This window comes from Oncorhynchus mykiss, chromosome 5 (genome assembly GCF_057628025.1).
Source record: "Oncorhynchus mykiss isolate SJ-2025 chromosome 5, ASM5762802v1, whole genome shotgun sequence".
In the NCBI taxonomy this organism is placed as follows: Eukaryota; Metazoa; Chordata; class Actinopteri; order Salmoniformes; family Salmonidae; genus Oncorhynchus; species Oncorhynchus mykiss.
This window is the reverse complement of record NC_143026.1, coordinates 21682892-21703652: the sequence shown is the minus strand read 5'-3', so window position 1 is coordinate 21703652 and position 20761 is coordinate 21682892. Positions and strand designations below refer to the sequence as shown.

At 46.4% G+C, this 20761-nt stretch overlaps 1 protein-coding gene across 4 annotated transcripts in view; it reads left to right on the top strand.

Annotated features, from left to right (window-relative positions):
• The window catches only part of myo18b (myosin XVIIIB), a 61483-nt gene that overhangs the window by 2117 nt on the left and 38605 nt on the right, over positions 1-20761 (top strand). For 2 of the 4 annotated variants that reach the window (XM_090234163.1, XM_090234162.1), the window contains exons 2-17: positions 3128-3278; positions 4321-4458; positions 4712-5179; positions 6088-6151; positions 9376-9488; positions 9644-9811; positions 9916-10126; positions 10260-10402; positions 10584-10684; positions 10768-10831; positions 10950-11094; positions 12901-13071; positions 16508-16598; positions 16795-16987; positions 17073-17153; positions 17954-18074. In XM_090234163.1, coding sequence (XP_090090289.1) covers positions 3240-3278; positions 4321-4458; positions 4712-5179; positions 6088-6151; positions 9376-9488; positions 9644-9811; positions 9916-10126; positions 10260-10402; positions 10584-10684; positions 10768-10831; positions 10950-11094; positions 12901-13071; positions 16508-16598; positions 16795-16987; positions 17073-17153; positions 17954-18074 — 2311 coding nt within the window. In that variant the 5' untranslated portion in view covers positions 3128-3239. The remainder of the gene's footprint in view (positions 1-3127; positions 3279-4320; positions 4459-4711; positions 5180-6087; positions 6152-9375; positions 9489-9643; positions 9812-9915; positions 10127-10259; positions 10403-10583; positions 10685-10767; positions 10832-10949; positions 11095-12900; positions 13072-16507; positions 16599-16794; positions 16988-17072; positions 17154-17953; positions 18075-20761) is intronic. The other 2 variants (XM_090234165.1, XM_090234164.1) reach the window with 1 other exon arrangement.

Below are 20761 nucleotides of genomic sequence, written 5' to 3'. Positions count from 1 at the left end.
GAGGGGTAGAGGAGAGGACAAGGTAGAGGGGTAGAGGAGAGAGGTAGGGTGGAGGTGTAGAGGAGAGGACAAGGTAGAGGGCCTGGTGTACAGGAGTTGCCTGAAAGTGTGACTGCTGTCAAAGACAGAATATAACAGTTCCTCATATAGGATGGGTTATGTCATGTTCTATCAAGTTGACAGGGTTGTCACTATTGATTTGGTGGATCACAAGAAAATTGGAGTCGCTTCAGGTGGGAGATAAAAGTTTGGAAACCGGCGGAATTGAGCCACCGTTCGCGGGAACATGCCATGGACACAGCATCATGGCTGAACAGATCTGACAAAGTTAAAACAGTTGCTTACATATCACCCAGAAATGTGTTGTGGTGAATCAACAGGTGAACACTGAAGTAAAAATATATATTAAGATGGCGGTCTGGATGTCATACTAACCAACATCATCACCCTCAGAGATGAGTTGACGTAGGCTTCATTGGTGTTGTGTTGATCAGAGACTGTCCACAACAGGTCTGTCTTCCTGTCTGTGTGTCATACCCCTAAACCAACCAGCCACAGTCTTTCTGACCTTGGATATACTGTACTTGCAATACCCAATATTTTCATAAAATCTACCTGTCTGTCTGTCTGTCTGTCTGTCTGTATATATATCCATGGATTTTATAATGTCGTATGTTTTACCCCCAACACCACTTTCATAAAATCTACAGGTTTGTTTGTTCACAACTGCTGGTGCTCCAGACAAGAGCTGGAGGTAGTGGATGTGTCTGTAAGGGCCAGGGCCCAGATTCAAAAAACACTTATTTCGCAAAAACTTAAGAAGCTTCCTAAGAAAAAAAAGCACAAAGATAAGATAAGATAAGTTCTTAATTGTAATTCCTCAACAATATCTTTAGATTTAGTGATTTCTTACAAACTTTTCAAATAACTTTTTTTAAATGTTCTTAAAATGTTTGTTGCTAGGCAACCGTTTTAGCTAGCTATCTAGCTAGCAATTGAAATCATGTTAGCATATTTCCTACTGAGATTACTGTTCTAAAACATGTTCTTGGGTTTAAAATAATCAATACTGAAACTTTCAGATGAAGTTTGTGAGTGAATTAAACGTGTTCAATTGCTTTCGTGAGCTTTTTCTCTCGATGCCCTGAGTTTTAGACAAGGGTTTAGCTATCTTTGAATTAAGGACATTTCCAATAACTTCATTTTCAATAATCACATTTCTTTTAAACTTTTTGCTTAATTATGGAGAAACATAAGAAGTGCAATACAATTTCCTATAACCTTTTTGAGGAGTAGGAACTTTGCTTAACATTATTCGTAAGTCTATAGTTAAGGAAAAAATGGCAGTTAAGAAGAAATTTCTTCGAAAGAAGGTTTTTGTGAATCTGGGCCCAGGGGAGTAGAGGTCAGGGTTGTAGAGTGTCTGAGAAGTCCAATGGGTCGGACAGCTAAGTCAGGCTGAAACCAGAGGAAAGGAGAGCTCTACACGAGACCCAGGTGGCGAGTGTGTTGGTGAGGGAAGAAACAGTAGTTTGTGAGAGGTTGTGCAGTTGTCTAGATATGTGAGAGTGCTTGTGGGCTTATGACTTCACTAGAAAGACTGATATTTCTGAGAGACAGCTGATTTGTGCGTGGTTGGTGTTGAGTGATCTGCCACCTGTCATGTATTCCACCTCATCGTGAGGCGTTTCATCATGTGTTGTCAGCAGTGGTTACTACATCTCATCAGAAAACATGGTGCACCAGAACACGTGATTCTGAACTTACTGTTTGAGAAACACTGCTCAACATACACTACATGACCAAAAGTATATGGACACCTTCTCGTCAAACATCTCATTCTGAAATCATGAGCATTAATATGGAGTTGGTCCCCCCTTTGCAGCTATAACAGCCTCCACTCTTCTGGAAAGGAACATTGATGCAGGGATTAGCTTCCATTCAGCCACAAGAGCGTTAGTGAGGTCGGGCAATGATGTTGGGCGATTAGGCCTGGCTCGCAGTCGGTGTTCCAATTCATCCCAAAGGTGTTTGATGGGGTAGAGGTCATGCCCCTGTGCAGGCCAGTAAAGTTATTCCACACCGATCTCAACAATCCATTTCTGTATGGACCTCGCTTTGTGCACAGGGCAAACTTGGAAGCACAGAATTGTCTAGAATGTCATTGTATGCTGTAGCGTTAAGATTTCCCTTCACTAAGGAACCATGAAAAACAGCCCCAGACCATTATTCCTCCTCCACCAAACTTTACAGTTGCCACTATCCATTCTGGCAGGTAGAGTTCTCTTGGCATGCGCCAAACCCAGATTAGTCCGCCGGACTGCCAGATGGTGAACAGTTCTTGTGCTGACGTTACTTCCAGAGGCAGTTTGGAACTCGGTAGTGAGTGTTGCAACCGAGGACAGACATTTCCACTTCACAATAACAGCACTTACAATTGACCGAGGGCAGCTCTAGCTGGGCAGAAATTTTACGAACTGACTTGTTGGAAATATGGCATGCTATGACGGTGCCACGTTGAAAGTCACAGTAAGGCCATTCTTCAGTAAGGCCATTCTACTGCCAATGTTTGGAGATTACATGGTTGTGTGCTCGATTGTATACACTTGTAAGTAACAGGTGTGGCTGAAATAGCCCGAATCCACTAATTTGAAGGGATGTCCACATACTTTTGCATATAAAGTGTATCTTTCAATGTATACTTTATCCATCCCCATCTCTTTCTCTCTCTCCATCTTCCCTCTGTCTTTGCTTTGCCTGTTTCTCTCCATCCCTATACTCGTAGAAAAAAGGGTTCCAAAAGGGTTTTTCAGCTGTCTGCATAGGAGAACCCTTATTGGGTCCAGGTAGAACCCTTTTGGGTTCCATGTAGAACCCTCTGTGGAAAGGGTTCTACATGGAACTGATAAGGGTTCTACCTGGAACTAAAAGGTTTCTACCTGGAAACAAAAAGGGTTTTGCAAATGGTTCTGCTATGGGGACAGCCAAAGAACCATTTTAGGTTGTAGGTATAAAAATACAATTGAAGAGTGAATTTCCCTCTTTCTTCTCTGCCTATCTTTCTCCCTCTCTATTTTTTCCCTCTCTCCATCCCTCTTTCTCTCATTCCTGTTTCTCTCCATCCCAGGTTCACAGTGTCACCGTTTATGTGTTGACCCACCCCCACTCTGACATCACATCACGCTGACCTCTGACTGTTTGACCCCTCACCCCTGACTCCTCCCCCAGCAGCCGTTGCCATGGCGCTTTCCTCACGCTTAAAGCTCTGGGAGCAGAAGGGAGGTGCAGAGATGATGTGGCATGAGGCATTTGTGTCCTAGAATAGTCTGGAATGGTCTTCACTCTGTTTGTATTCTAGTTGTGTGTTCTAATGAGTCATGTTGAAGATGTTTGTAGTCTAGAATTATCAGCCTGTGTGATCTGGATTAGTTGTTCTATGTGTGGGCTACTGTATGTCCCACACACTGCTTTGCATCTCCCATCTGCAAATACAACCACTCCTGTGTGTACATACAGTAACCAGAGCATCACACACACACCCTACCTTCCTTCCTTACTCACTCACTCACTCACTCACCCACTCACTCACTCACTCACTCACTCACTCACTCACTCACTCACTCGCTCGCTCAATTAGTAATTTAATTCACTCCTCTATTATCATTCCCAATGTCATTCTTATGTCTCTATATGTTAGCATTATGGACCAGTAACATATTTAGACCACATCTGAGCAGAGGACAGGAGAGAGAGGAGAGCTGTCTTACTGACCTTTCTGTCCTCCTGTCTCCACAGTAACAGCAGGTTAAATCTAATCTGACCATTACCTCTGGTGGTATTAATAGACCAGTAATGAACTAGTCATTGACTAGTTGTTAAGTAGTTACACACTGTTGATATAATCTGTGTCAGTAATTCACACCTGTTTGTAGCCAATAGGAAACTCTGTGAACTTAACTGATCTGCAGTCCTCAAAGTAGATGATATTTGCTGTTCCACACTAGCATGTGTTTGTGTGTGTGTATAAGTGTGAAAGTGTGTGAGCTATCCTGCTATCACAGTATATTGCTGTTGAGCCTGTGCTGAGCGTAGACTGCATTGCATCTATTTCTAACAGTATATCTGACTCTGCATAGAAGCATTGGTCTGTGGCCCTGTTCAAATTACATTAACTGTCAAATATAGGTTAAAATACATACTGTGAAAATACATCCCCCTTTCTACAAGGATCAAAGGATGAATGTGTACATTTGTATTTGAACAAGGCCTGTGTCTGTCATATCAGTCTTACCCTCTCCATCCCTCCATTCCACTCTACAGATAAAGGAGAAGAAGGAAGAGCCCACCTCTCCTCCGCCTCCTCTGTCAGCCCTACCGGGAGGCTTCCTCAAACAGCTGGTCAGAGAGACAGAGAAGGAGACCAAACAAAAAGAACCTGAGGTCAAAGAAGAGAAGGTGGTAAGAGAAAGAGATGAAGGGGTGAAAGAGAGTGGAATTGAAGGATGGGGATGGAGAGAGTGAGGGAGGAGAAGAGGAGAAGATAGAAAGGGATAGAGGGAAGGGTGGAGTTAGAACGCGAGAGAGACAATTGGAAAGGAATAACCTGTTTCTTCCGAGGGTCGATAGCAAGTCAGCCAATGGTGAAGTAAAGGCAGGAGGGTGCTTTGTGTTTTTTACTTACCGTGGTGGTGTCCATCTTGTATCTTTCCAGCCCAGTAAACTGAGTGACAACCTGGTGCAGCAGTTCCTCCTCCCAGACCAGACTCCACCAATCCTGGAAGCTGAGATGGCACTACGTAATGAGCATTTGGTCAATGGAGAGCGAGGCCGCCACTCCAACCAATCAGATCTCAAGACCTCCTCGCCCCCGCAAATAATTTCCCCCGAAATCAAGAGCCCACCCTTGGGGGACACAGCCAAAAAGGAAGTGACCTCAGAGCCACAGAAACAGGAAATGACGACAGAGCAGCTGAAGCAAAAACAAGAAGTTACATCAGAGCTGCAGGGGCAGGAAGTGAAGTCAGGGAAAGAGAAGGTGACAAATGATGCCAAGAAGCCAAAGATGGAAGGAAAGAATGAGAAGCAGAAAGAGGAGAAGAAAGAGGGAGTGATCGAAGAGAGACTGGAGCCTGAGGGGCAACAAGCAGACACCACCTCAACACAACACAAGAGGAAAGAGGTATGATGTCACGTGGCCCTATCTACCGTGGATATCTACTGTGCATACCATATATACACACACACACACACACACACACACACACACACACACACACACACACACACACACACACACACACACACACACACACACACACACCCTTACATACTTGCTCCACTGGGTCGTTGTAAAAGGAACACGTCAAAGCCTGCTTGCTCCCTGGTTACATTGAAAACAATGTAGCAGGCCTGTTAGGCATACACACGCGCACTGACAGACACATACAGACATGCACACAGACACACATGCGCATTGTCAGACATGCACACAGACACACACATGCGCATTGTCAGACACATACAGACACACACATGTGCATTGTCAGACATGCACACAGACACACTGGAACCTCGACTTACTCACAGAACACACACACACTGCATGCCATAGAATACACATAGGATTTAGCATCTCTCACTTTCTTTCTCTCTCTCTCTCTCTCTCTCTCTCTCTCCCTCTCTGTCTCTGTCTCTCTCTCTGTCTCTCTCTCTGTCTCTCTCTCTGTCTCTCTCTCTGTCTCCCTGTCTCTCTCTCTCTCCCTCTCTCTCTCTCGCTGTCTCTCTCTCTCTCTCTCTCTCTCTCTCTCTCTCTCTCTGTCTGTCTGTCTCTCTCTCTCTCTCTCTCTCTCGCTGTCTCTCTCTCTTTCTCTCTCTCTCTCTCTCTGTCTCTCTCTCTCTCTCTCTCTCTGTCTCTCTCTCTCTCTCTCTTTCTCTCTCTTTCTCTCTCTCTCTCTCTCTCTCTCTCTCTCTTTCTCTCTCTCTCTCTCTCTCTGTCTGTCTGTCTCTCTCTCTCTCGCTGTCTCTCTCTCTCTCTCTCTCTCTCTCTCTCTCTGTCTCTCTCTCTCTCTGTCTCTCTCTCTCTCTCAGGTGAGGGATGTGTGGTATGAGATTGGCACTGTGTGGTACGTCCACAAGGAGGGCTTCTCCCTAGGTAAGTGGTGGTAATGTAGTGTAATGGTGATGCAGTGTGGTAGACTGTTGTGTGTTCTGAGGTATTGGGTTGCATTGGTTGTGTATTAATAGTACCTTGCTTTACCACTGTCCTCCTGTATCCAACCCTTCATACTGCGGGAGACATTTTGACAGCTACTAGTATCCTGACATACTGTATACTATATACTGATGTACTATACCAATATTATTTGATGTACTATAGCAGTATTTTGATGTACTCTACTGTAGTTTACTGTAGAATATCTAGCCACTCAGCATTAATCCTATTCGTTTTTCATACGCCCACATATACACACACGCATATACTGATACAAACACACACTCACACTGGTGATCAAAGATTAGGGATGCATATCAGATTTTAAGCCCCTGGTACATAAACCCTGCCGGGTAATCCCTGTATAGCTGTGCTGTGGGAGTAATAGTGAGAATATTACTGAGAATACAGACTAGAGCCACAACCAGGAAACCCACTAAGACTTCATCTCTCTCCACAAAAACAACAACAACAATAAATCCTGTGGGGACAAATCTACAGTGCTTACTGTAGTGTTAACAGTATTTACTGTAGTGTTAACACTATTTACTGTAGAAGACTGCATCCCTTGTACTATCTAGGTTTCCATCCAATTTACAACCGATTTTCATACAAATATTATAAAATCTGCCTAAGAAAATATGTGCATTTTCCCACCAGATTTTGTTTCCATCAAAACGGACTTGTGCGGATTAAAGGCTGTGCGTGATGACGTAGTGCACCTAAAAAACACTTTTGCGCTAAAGTTATGATGTACTGAATAAAAAACATGAATTCATTGTGTTTCCATAGCATTTTCCACTCAATCGATGGTTTTTCACACAAACTGTTGCAATAAATGGCTTTTGAGTCTGGTTTTTGCTCATGTTCTCTAGACAACAGTTTGCTGATAAAGATGACAGGTTATATGTTGAGATGGATAAGAGCAAGATCATTCTTATTTGTTAATTGGCTAAGTGAATCATCATCATGTCACTAGCATACAAATGAAGACCCATGATATTTATTGGAAAGGAGCATCAAGCTTGTCACTGTGCACTTTCAACACCCTGTGAAGTTCATCATATAACTTATTCCATCTATAGCCTAATAAACTGTGCATGCTTTTTGAAGTTGTAGTGGGAGGACAACACAACATGCACTACATGACCAAAAGTATGTGGACACCTGACGTCAAACATTGCATTCCAAAATCATGGAGTTGATCCCCCCCTTTGCTTCTATAAAAACCTCCACTCTTCTGGGAAGGCATTCCACTATATGTTGGAACATTGCTGCGGGGACTTGCTTCCATTCAGCCACAAGAGCATTAGTGAGGTTGGACACTGATGTTGGGTGATTAGCCCTGGCTCGCAGTCGGCGTTCCAATTCATCCCAACGGTGTTCGATAGGATGGAGGTCAGGGCTCTGTGCAGGCCAGTCAAGTTCTTCCACACCGACCTCGGCAAAGCATTTCTGTATGGACCTCGCTTTGTGCACAGGGGCATTGTCATGCTGAAACAGGAAAGGGCCTTCCCCAAACTGTTGCCACAAAGTTGGAAGCACAGAATCGTCTAGAATGTCATTCTATCTATGCTGTAGCATTAAGATTTCCCTTCACTGGAACTCAGTGGTGGAAAAAGTACCCAATTGTCATACTTGAGTAAAAGTAAAGATACCTTAATATAAAATGACTAAACTAAAAGTTAAATATACCTAAGTATCAACAATAAATGTAATTGCTAAAATATACTTAAGTATCAAGTATCCTTTCATTAAGCAAACCAGACTGCGGCATTTTCATTTTTGAATTTTTGAATTTATTTACAGAGAGCCAGGGGAACACTCCAACACACAGACATAATTTACAAATGAGTCATGTGTTTAGTGAGTCAGCCAGATTAGATGCTGTAGGGATGACCAGGAATGTGTGTGAATTAGATTACAATTTTCCTGTTTTGCTAAGCATTCAAAATGTAATGAGTACTTTTGGGTGTCAGGGAAAATGTACAGAGTAAAAAGTACAACATTTTCTTTAGCAATGTAGTGAAATAAAAGCTGCCAAAAATATAAATAGCAAAGTAAAATCCCCTTACCCCAAAAAATACTTTCAAGTATTTTTACTTAGTTAGAGCAGTGGTGTAAAGTACTTAAGGATCCTAGCCTGAACCATGAAAAACAACCCCAGACCATTATTCCTCCTCCACCAAACTTTACAGTTGGCACTATGCATTCGGGCAGGTAGCGTTTTCCTGGCATCCACAAACCCAAATTCGTCCGTCGGCCTGCCAGATGGTGAAGCGTGATTCATCACTCCAGAGAACGCGTTTCCACTGCTCCAGAATCCAATGGCGGAGAGCTTTACACCACTTCAGCCGACGCTTGGCATTGCGCATGGTGATCTTAGGCTTGTGTGCGGCTGCTCGGCCATGGAAACTCATTTGATGATGCTCCCAACGAACAGTTCTTATGCTGACGTTGCTTCCAGAGGCAGTTTGTAGTGTTGCAACCGAGGACAGATGATTTTTACGCGGCACTCGCGGTCCCGTTCTGTGAGCTTGTGTGGCCTACCACTTCACGGCTGAGCCATTGTTGCTCCTAGACATTTCCACTTCACAATAACAGCACTTACAGTTGACCGGGGCAACTCTAGCAGGGCAGAAATTTGACAAACTGACTTGTTGGAATAGTGGCACCTTGTTACTGTGGCATCCAATGACAATAAGGCCATTCTACTGCCAACGTTTGTCTATGGAGATTACCTGGTGGTGTTTCTCGATTTTACACACCTGTCAGAAACGGGTGTGGCTGAAATAGACAAATCCACTAATTTGAAGGGGTGTCCGCATACTTTTGTAGTGTTTCTTTCCATGTGTGACTTCAAATTTATCTCCATATGATGGTTATTCTATCAACAATTGGACAAGAAATCATTTCCAACCGCAATTTGTTGCATAATTAATTTTACAGACACTGAAAGATCCCACAAAGTCGAACAAACAAATTGTCTGTCGACATTTCTGAAATTGTTCCAACACTTCCTGTTTCCATCACAGATTTCGTGCTTTTTAAAAAATACAGTGTGGCCTTACTTGCCAAAAAATCTGTGGATGGATTTGTCCTGAGACTTCCCATTGGTAGGTTTATACTGAGCTTTTCTGTGATTGGTGGGTTCTGTATTCCAGCCACTCAGCTGAAGCCAGACGAAGGAACCCCAGATCTCCCAGCAGGCTTAGTGAGAGTCAGAATGGAGACAGATGGAACACTGCATGATGTCATGGAGCACGACATCCACAAGGTAGTCTCTCTCTCTCCCCTGACTTCCTCAGTCTTTCCTTTACCCTCTCTCTATTTTTTCTTCTCTCTCCATCCCTCTCTCACATGGTCTTTCTCTCAACAATATCTCTCCTTTCTGACATCTCTCTCTCTCTCTCCCTCTCTTTTTCTCTCCAGTTGAATCCCTCTGAGTTGGACCTGTGTGAGGACTTGAGTGAACTGCAGAGTGTGAATGAGTGTGGAGCACTCCACACGTTAACCAGTCGAGCTAAAGCCAGCCTGCCTCTCACACAAGCAGGACCCAACCTGCTCAACTTCTGGCCTCCGCTGAACCAACACGGCAAGGTTAGCGTGCGCGCGCGCACACACACACACACACACACACACTCATTTCCTGTAGTTCCATTGGAACCAGGTGATAATTGAATATTGATGTCTCCTCTCCCTAGACCCCTCGCTCCCGTCGTGGGGACAGTGTGTGGGACGCTCCCCCTGCCCTGGCCGCTCTAGTCAGGCGTGTCTATGTCTCCATGGTGGGCACCCGCAGGGACCAGAGTGTGTGTGCGGTGGGACGCAGCGGCACTGGCAAGACCACTTCCTGCCAAGCCTTCACACACACACTCCTGAAACAGGCTGGCACTGCCGGAGACAGCATCAGTGGTTAGTACCTGTGTGTTCCTGCGTGCATGCGGAATGACATGTGATATAACGTATATGGAGTGTTGGAGGTAATAGCACATTGTGTATAATGTTATCTCTCCATCTATTTGTGTGTGTGTCTGTGTGTGTCCAGTGGAGCGTATCCAGGCGGTGTTCACAATCCTGAGGTCGTTTGGGTGTGTGAGCTCTCAGCACAGTGATGCCTCTTCTCGCTTCGCCATGGTTCTCTCTCTGGACTTCAACCATGCTGGACTGGCCTCTGCCGGACACCTACAGGTACACACACACACACATATAAGCACACACACTCAGACACACACACACAGGCATGCACACACAAACACAAACATGCACGCACACAAATTGTTGCCCATTATCAAAGTGTATTGCTTATACTGCTATGTACAATATCATTGTCTCAATGCCTGATAATTTCTTCCTCTCTCCTCTCCTCCAGACTATGATGTTAGAGAAGTGGAGAGTGTGTCAGAAGATGGAGGGAGAGAGTAATTTCCTGGTCTTCTCCCAGATGCTGGCTGGACTCAGTACAGAGATGAGGTACACACACACACACACACACGCACACGCACACGCACGCACACACAAACACTCTTACATGACTTCCTGTCTCCTCCTGATAGGACGGAGCTGCAGATGCACCAATTCCCAGAGGCCAACTGTTTTGGAATAGTCCCTCCCACCAAGGTAACCAGGACATGTTGCTAACCTTTGTGTTCTTTGGCCATATTGCTTACTCTACATACAATACATACCAATAGGCCCTGCTTCCTACCATCTGTGTTCTCCTCCATCCCTCCATCAGGTGGAAGAAAAGCAGCGTGCATCAGTGGCCTTCACCAAGCTGCTGGTTGCCATGGAAACTCTGGGCTTCTCGGCCAATGAGCAACGAGCAATATGGCATGTCCTGGCAGGGTTGTACCATCTGGGAGCAGCGGGGGCATGTAAAGGTATAGAGTTAATACCATAGACTGTACCATCATCTCTCTCTCCATACTATATACTACAGTGCATTCAGAAAGTATTCAGACCCCTTGACCTTTTCCACATTTTGCAAGGTTACAGCCTTATTCTAAAATAGATGAAATTGTTTTTTTCCCTCATCAATTTACACAGAATACCCCAAAATGACAAAGCAAAAACTGATTTATTTTTTTTTTGTGCAAATTTATAAAAAATAAAAAACGGAAATATTACATTTACATAAGTATTTAGACCCTTTACTCAGTACTTTGTTGAAGAACCTTTGGCAGCGATTACAGACTCCAGTCTTCTTGGGTATGACACTGCAAGCATGGCACACCTTGGCACAGCTATTTTCAGGTCTCTCCAGAGACGGGTTCAAGTCCAGGCTTGCTCCGTTCATCTTTGCCTTGATCCTGACTAGCCTCTATGCCATTGAAAAACATCCCCACAGCATGATGCTGCCACCACCATGCTTCACCATAGGGATGGTGCCAGGTTTCCTCCAGATGTGACGCTTGGCATTCAGGCCAAAGAGTTCAGTCTTGATTCCATCAGACCAGAGAATCTTGTTTTTCATGGTCTGAGAGTCTTTAGGTACCTTTTGGCAAACTCCAGGTGGGTTGTCATGTGCCTTTTACTGAGGAGTGGCTTCCGGGCGGCCATCTCAAGGAGGAGTCTTGGTGGTTCCAAACTTCTTCCATTTAAGAATGATGGAAGCCACTGTGGGGACCTTCAGTGCTGCATAATTTGTTTTGGTACCCTTCCCCAGATCTGTGCCATTCTTTCGACATCATGCTCTGTTAACTGTGGGACCTTATATAGACTTTCCAATCCATGTCCAATCAATTGAATTTCAATCAAGTTGTAGAACATCTCAATGATGATCAATGGAAACAGGATGCACCTGGGCTCAATTTCGAGTCTCATAGCAAAGGGTCTGAATATAATGTTTATTTTTTTGTGTGTGTGAACTTTACCCCTTTTTCTCCCCAATTTCATGGTATCCAATTGTTAGTAGCTGCTATCTTGTCTCATCGCTACAACTCTTGTACGGGCTCGGGAGAGACGAAGGTTGAAAGTCATGCGTCCTCCGATACACAACCCAACCAAGCCGCACTGCTTCTTAACACAGCGCGCATCCAACCAGCGCATCCAACGCATCCAACCAGCCAGCAGCACCAATGTGTCGGAGGAAACACCGTACACCTGGCAACCTTGGTTAGCGCGCACTGCGCCCGGCCCGCCACAGGAGTCGCTGGTGCGCGATGAGACAAGGATATCCCTACCGGCCAAACCCTCCCTAACCCGGACGACGCTAGGCCAATTGTGCGTTGCACCACGGACCTCCCGGTCGCGGCCAGTTACGACAGAGCCTGGGCGCAAACCCAGAGTCTCTGGTGGCACAGGACACGCTGCAGTACAGCGCCCTTAACCACTGCGCCACCCGGGAGGCCCTGGGTCTGAATACTTATGTAAATAACCTGTTTTTGCTTTTTCATTATGGGTTATTGTGTGTAGATTGCTGAGGTTTTATTTATATTTAATCCATTTTAGAATAAGACTTAACGTGATAACATTTTTATAAAGTCAAGGGGTGTGAATACTTTCCGAAGACACTGTAGATGATACTTTATATAGTTTCGCTGTTAGTAGGACCTATGAAAACATGACAGTCATACCAATACTTTCTTTTTCTGTTTTCCACCCTCTTCTTTTCTTTTTCCCTCCCCTTTTTCTCCCCTCCCTTCCTTCCCCTGTCCTCCTCTCCCCACCTCCCTTCCTCACCCCAGTGGGGCGTAGGGCGTTTGTGAGTTTCGACAGTGCCCAGGTGGCCAGTAGTGTATTGGGGTGTGAGGGGGAGGAGCTCCACACAGCAGTGTTCAAACACCACCTCAGACAGCTGCTGCAGAGAGCCACCGGGGGCGGCAGAGAGAGACACGCTACTACTGATGCAGAGGAGGGTAAGATAGAGACACACAGGTACAGGCAGGCAGGCAGGCACGCACGCACACAGGCGCAGGCACACACACACACACACACACACTCTGTCACTCCAACCTGGTCTCAGAGCATTTCGTATTATTCTGTAGGCAAATCCATTTAGTTTGATATGTTACGTTTAGTATGGTATGTATTCATTTGTGGATGTCCATCATTCATTTCGTATGATCTGTTACGAATTACAATTCGTATTATATATTACGAATTTGCAAAACATACAATATGTTACAAATTTGCAAAACATAATATATTATATGAATTTGTAAAACGTATAATATGTTATGAATTCTAGCTAGGTGGCTAACGTTAGCTAGCTGGCTAAAGTTAGCTAGGCTAGGGGTTAGGGCTAAGGTTAGGATTTAGGATAAAGGATTAAGGTTTGGGTTAGGGGAAAAGTCAGCTAAAAGGGTTAAGGTTAGGGGAAGGATTAGCTAACATGCTAAGTAGTTAATAAATAGTAAGTAGTTGAAAAATTGCTAACTGGCTACTAAATGAGATTCGAACTCTCAACCTTTGGGTTGCTAGATGTTCACGTTATACGCCACCCCGACCAACTACCCTACTTTCATTTCTGCCTTAATAAGTAACCATCTGTCTTATGTAACCATACCAAACATAACATATCATACTTATTTGAGTGTCTATGTATTTACTATGTTACGTCTAGTCTATGAGAACAGGCTGATCACTCTGCCTCATCCTGTGTGTCTGCCCCACCTCTCTCTCTCTCTCTCTCTCTCTCTCTACCTCTCTCTCTACCTCTCTCTCTACCTCTCTCTCTCTCCACCTCTCTCTCTCTCTCTATCTCTATCTCTCTCTCTATCTCAATTCAATTCAATTCAATTCAAGGGGCTTTATTGGCATGGGAAACGTGTTAACATTGCCAAAGCAAGTGAGGTAGATAATATACAAAAGTGAAATAAACAATAAATCTCTACCTCTCTCTATATCTCTCTCTCTCTCAACCTCTCTCTCTCTCTCTCTCTCGCTCTACCTCTCTACCTCTCTCTCTCGCTCTACCTCTCTACCTCTCTCTCTCCCTCTCTCTACCTCTCTCTCTACCTCTCTCTCTCTCTCTCTCTCTCTCTTTCACTCTCTTTCTCTCTCTCTCTCTCTCTCTCTCTCTCTCTCTCTCTCTCTCTACCTCTCTCTCTACCTCTCTCTCTACCTCTCTCTCTACCTCTACCTCTCTCTCTACCTCTCTCTCTCTCTCTCTATATCTCTCTCTCTATCTCTCTATCTCAATTCAATTCAATTCAAGGGGCTTTATTGGCATGGGAAACGTGTTAACATTGCCAAAGCAAGTGAGGTAGATAATATACAAAAGTGAAATAAACAATAAATCTCTCTCTCTCTCTACCTCTCTCTCTCGCTCTACCTCTCTACCTCTCTCTCTCGCTCTACCTCTCTACCTCTCTCTCTCGCTCTACCTCTCTACCTCTCTCTCTCGCTCTACCTCTCTACCTCTCTCTCTCGCTCTACCTCTCTACCTCTCTCTCTCTCGCTCTACCTCTCTACCTCTCTCTCTCTCTCTCGCTACCTCTCTACCTCTCTCTCTCTCTCTCGCTACCTCTCTACCTCTCTCTCTCTCTCTCGCTACCTCTCTACCTCTCTCTCTCTCTCTCGCTACCTCTCTACCTCTCTCTCTCTCTCTCGCTACCTCTCTACCTCTCTCTCTCGCTACACCTCTCTCTCTCTCGCTACACCTCTCTCTCTCTCGCTACACCTCTCTCTCTCTCGCTACACCTCTCTCTCTCTCTCTCTACACCTCTCTCTCTCTCTCTCTCTCTCTCTCTCTCTCTCTCTTCAATTCAATTCAAGGGGCTTTATTGGCATGGGAAACGTGTTAACATTGCCAAAGCAAGTGAGGTAGATAATATACAAAAGTGAAATAAACAATAAAAATTAACAGTAAACATTACACATACAGAAGTTTAAAAACAAAAAAGACATTACAAACGTCATATTTTATATACAGTGGGGCAAAAAAGTATTTAGTCATCCACCAATTGTGCAAGTTCTCCCACTTAAAAAGATAGAGAGGCCTGTTCATCATAGGTACACTTCCACTATGACAGACAAAATGAGAGAAAAAAAAACAGGAAAATCATATTGTATGATTTTTTATGAATTTATTTGCAAATTATGGTGGAAAAAAAGTATTTGGTCACCTACAAACAAGCAAGATTTCAAGCTCTCACATGATCACAAGAACGGTGAGCAAAAATCCCAGAACCACACGGGGGGACCTAGTGAATGACCTGCAGAAAGCTGGGACCAAAGTAACAAAGCCTACCATCAGTAACACACTACGCCGCCAGGGACTCAAATCCTACAGTGCCAGACGTGTCCCCCTGCTTAAGCCAGTACATGTCCAGGCCCATCTGACGTTTGCTAGAGAGCATTTGGATGATCCAGAAGAAAATTGGGAGAATGTCATATGGTCAGATTAAACCAAAATATAACTTTTTGGTAAAAACTCAACTCGTCGTGTTTGGAGGACAAAGAATGCTGAGTTGCATCCAAAGAACACCATACCCACTGTGAAGCATGGGGGTGGAAACATCATGCTTTGGGGCTGTTTTTCTGCAAAGGGACCAGGACGACTGATCCGTGTAAAGGAAAGAATGAATGGGGCCATGTATCGTGAGATTGAGTGAAAACCTCCTTCCATCAGCAAGGGCATTGAAGATGAAACGTGGCTGGGTCTTTCAGCATGACAATGATCCCAAACACACCGCCCGGGCAACGAAGGAGTGGCTTCGTAAGAAGCATTTCAAGTTCCTGGAGTGGCCTAGCCAGTCTCCAGATCTCAACCCCATAGAAAATCTTTGGAGGGAGTTGAAAGTCCGTGTTGCCCAGCAACAGCCCCAAAACATCACTGCTCTAGAGGAGATCTGCATGGAGGAATGGGCCAAAATGCCAGCAACAGTGTGTGAAAACCTTGTGAAGACCTACAGAAAACGTTTGACCTCTGTCATTGCCAACAAAGGGTATATAACAAAGTATTGAGATAAACTTTTGTTATTGACCAAATACTTTTTTTTCCACCATAATTTGCGTTAAATTCATTAAAAATCCTACAATTCTCATTTTGTCTGTCATAGTTGAAGTGTACCTATGATGAAAATTACAGGCCTCTCTCATCTTTTTAAGTGGGAGAACTTGCACAATTGGTGGCTGACTAAATACTTTTTTGCCCCACTGTATGTATGTATGTATATATATATATATATATATATATATATATATATATATATATATATATATATATATATATATATGTGTATATATACAGTGTTGTAACAATGTACAAATGGTTAAAATATACAATGTAGATATATCTAGAGATATCTCTCTCTCTCTCTCTCTCTCTCTCTCTCTCTCTCTGTCTAGGTCCCAGGATGAGTGCTACTCAGTGTGTAGATGGCATGGCTTCTGGACTGTACGAAGAACTCTTCACGGCTATAGTGTCACTTATCAACAGGTACACACACATGTTCTGTCATCACACACACCTTTTATTTTTGCCTGTTCAAGACTAGTAGAGCACAAAGTATCAAGAGTCATCTGTTTGTGGAGTTGTGATGTAGAGCCACCTCAGGCAGTGTAGTATCTCTATACCTGAGTATATGTGGTAGTGGTGAGGTGAGCCCTGGGTGTTTCCTGCTGTCTCCCCCCAGGGCTCTGAGCTCTCAGCAGCTGACGTTAGCCTCTGTGATGGTGGTGGACACTCCAGGCCTCCGCAACCCCAGACACAGTGCAGAGGAGAGGGCTGCAGGCTGGTCTGAACTCTGTCATAACTACCTACAAGAGAGACTGCTGGAGTACTACTACACACACACCTTCACACACACACTGGAAAGATACTCACAGGTACAGTAACACACACACACTCATGTAATGTGATACTGGTTCACCTGTATGACTGCTAAGAGTGTGTACTGTTTTGTTGTTGCAGGACGGAGTTCAAGTAGACTTTGAAGCTCCAGAGACCAGTCCTGCTGAGGTGGTGTCCTCCATAGACCAGCCTGCTCTACAGGTAACACACACACAACCGTCTGCTACCTGCACCTAACACACACAACCGTCTGCTACCTGCACCTAACACACACAACCGTCTGCTACCTGCACCTAATACACACAACCGTCTGCTACCTGCACCTAATACACACAACCGTCTGCTACCTGCACCTAACACACACAACCGTCTGCTACCTGCACCTAACACACACAACTGTCTGCTACCTGCACCTAACACACACAACTGTCTTCTACCTGCACGTAACACACACAACTGTCTGCTACCTGCACCTAACACACACAACTGTCTGCTACCTGCACCTAACACACACAACCGTCTGCTACCTGCACCTAACACACACAACTGTCTGCTACCTGCACCTAACACACACAACTGTCTGCTACCTGCACCTAACACACACAACTGTCTTCTACCTGCACCTAACACACACAACTGTCTTCTACCTGCATCTAACACACACAACCGTCTGCTACCTGCACCTAACACACACAACCATCTGCTACCTTCACCTAACACACACAACCGTCTGCTACCTGCACCTAACACACACAACTGTCTGCTACCTGCACATAACACACACAACTGTCTTCTACCTGCACCTAACACACACAACCGTCTGCTACCTGCACCTAACACACACAACTGGCTGCTACCTGCACCTAACACACACAGAAGAGACTACAGCTCTGACACCCTTTCTGAGAACTTACACTAATCGTCCAGTGCCACACAGTGACACACTAGCCTCGCCAGATGAACATGGTGTGTGTTTGTGTGTCTGTGTGTGTGTGTGGTAGGTGCGAGGGGCAGAGGGAGACCCCAGAGGACTGCTGTGGGTTCTGGATGAGGAGATGGTGACTCCAGGATCGACAGAAAACACTGTCCTGGAGAGAGTCTCCCAGTACTACAGTTCTACTGGTGAGACGGGAGGGTGGGGAGAGTGGAGAGAGTGTGGAGATTGGGGAGAGTGGAGAGAGTGGAGAGAGTGGAGAGTGGAGAGTGGAGAGTGGGGAAAGTGGAGAGAGTGGTGAGAGTGGTGAGAGTGGAGAGAGGGGAGACTGGAGAGAGTGGGGAGTGGGGAGTGGGGAGTGGGGAGAGCGGAGAGTGGGGAGAGTGGAAAGTGGAGAGAGTGGAGAGAATGGAGAGAGTGGAGAGTGGGGAGAGTGGAGAGTGGAGAGAGTGGAGAGTGGAGAGAGTGGAGAGTGGGGAGAGTGGAGAGTGGAGAGAGTGGGGAGTGGGGAGAGAGTGGAGAGAATGGGGAGAGTGGAGAGTGGGGAGAGTGGAGAGTGATTGGAGAGAATGGAGAGTGGTCCAGAGTGGAGAGAGGGAAGAGTGGAGAGAGGGGAGAGTGGAGAGAGTGGATAGAATGGAGAGTGGGGAGAGTGGAGAGTGGGGAGAGTGGAGAGAGTGGATAGAATGGAGAGTGGGGAGAGTGGAGAGTGGGGAGAGTGGATAGAATGGAGAGTCGGGAGAGTGGAGAGTGGGAAGAGTGGGGAGAGTGGGGAGACTGGAGAGAGTGGAGAGTGGAGAGTGGAGAGAGTGGAGAGAGTGGAGAGTGGAGAGTGGAGAGTGGGGAGAGGGGAGAGATTGGAGAGAATGGAGAGTGGTCCAGAGTGGAGAGGGGGAAGAGTGGAGAGAGGGGAGAGTGGAGAGAGGGGAGAGTGGAGAATGGAGAGTGGGGGGAGTTGGGAGAGTGGAGAGTGGGGAGAGTGGGAGACTGGAGAAAGTGGAGAGTGGAGAGAGTGGAGAGTGGGGAGAGTGGAGAGTGGGGAGAGGGGAGAGAGGGGAGAGGGGATAGTGGAGAGTGGAGAGTGGAGAGAGTGGAGAGAGTGGAGAGTAGAGAGTGGAGAGAGTGGAGAGAATGGAGAGTGGAGAGTGGGGAGAGTGGAGAGTGGGGAGAGTGGAGAGTGGAGAGAGTGGAGGGAATGGAGAGTGGAGAGTGGAGAGAGTGGAGAGAGGGGAGAGTGGGGAGACTGGAGAGTGGGGAGAGTGGAGAGAGTGGGGAGAGTGGAGAGTGGGGAGAGTGGAGAGTGGGGAGAGTGCAGAGTGGGGAGAGTGTGGGGAGTGGGGAGAGTGGAGAGGGGATAGTGGAGAGTGGAGAGAGTGGAGAGTGGAGAGAGTGGAGAGAGTGGAGAGTGGAGAGTGGGGAGAGTGGAGAGTGGGGAGAGTGGAGAGTGGGGAGAGTTGAGAGTGGGGAGAGTTGAGAGTGGGGAGAGTGGAGAGTGGAGAGAGTGGAGGGAATGGAGAGTGGAGAGTGGGGAGAGTGGAGAGTGGAGAGTGGGGAGAGTTGAGAGTGGGGAGAGTGGGGAGAGTGGAGAGTGGGGAGAGTGGAGAGAGTGGAGGGAATGGAGAGTGGAGAGAATGGGGAGAGTGGAGATAGTGGGGAGACTGGAGAGTGGGGAGAGTGGAGAGAGTGGGGAGAGTGGAAAGAGTGGGGAGAGTGGGGAGAGTGGAGAGTGGGGAGAGTGGGGAGAGTGGAGAGAGTGGAGAGAGTGGGGAGTGGGGAGAGTGGAGAGTGGGGAGAGTGGAGAGAGGGGAGAGTGGAGAGAGTGGGGAGTGGGGAGTGGGGAGAGCGGAGAGTGGGGAGAGTGGAAAGTGGAGAGAGTGGAGAGAATGGAGAGAGTGGGGAGTGGAGAGTGGAGAGTGGAGAGAGTGGAGAGAGTGGAGAGTGGAGAGAATGGAGAGTGGAGACTGGGGAGAGTGGAGATAGTGGAGAGAATGGGGAGAGTGGGGAGATTGGAGAGTGGAGACTGGGGAGAGTGGGGAGAGGGGAGAGTGGAGAGTGGGGAGAGTGGAGAGAATGGAGAGTGGAGACTGGGGAGAGTGGAGAGAGTGGAAAGTGTGGAGAGGGGAGAGAGTGGAGAGAGTGGATAGAATGGAGAGTGGGGAGAGTGGAGAGTGGGGAGAGTGTGGAGAGTGGGGAGAGTGGGGAGAATGGGGAGAGTGGAGAGTGGAGAGAGTGGAGAGGGGAGAGTGGAGAGAGTGGAGATTGGAGAGTGGGGAGAGGGGAGAGATTGGAGAGAATGGAGAGTGGTCCAGAGTGGAGAGAGTGGAGAGAGTGGAGATAGTGGAGAGAGTGGAGTGTGGAGAGTAGAGAGAGTGGGGAGACTGGAGAGAATGGAGAGTGGAGAGACCGGAGAGAGTGGAGAGAGTGGAGAGAGTGGAGAGAGTGGAGAGAGGGGAGAGTGGAGAGAGTGGAGAGTGGGGAGAGTGAGAGATGGAGAGAGATGGGAGAGAATGGAGAGTGGAGAGTGGGGAGAGTGGAGAGAATGAGGAGAGTGGAGAGAGTGGAGTGTGGAGAGTGGGGAGAGTGGAGAGAGTGGGGAGAGGGGAGAGAGGGGAGAGTGGAGAGAATGGAGAGTGGGGAGAGATTGGAGAGAATGGAGAGTAGAGAGAGGGGAGAGTGGAGTGAGTAAAGAGAGTGGGGAGAGTGGAGAGGGGGGAGAGTGGAGAGAGGGGAGAGTGGGGAGAGTGGGGAGAGTGGAGAGTGGAGAGAGTGGAGAGTGAGGAGAGATTGGAGAGAATATAGAGAGGGGAGAGTGGAGAGAGGGGAGAGTGGAGAGTGGGGAGAGTGGAGGGAGTGGGGATAGTGGTGAGTGGGGATA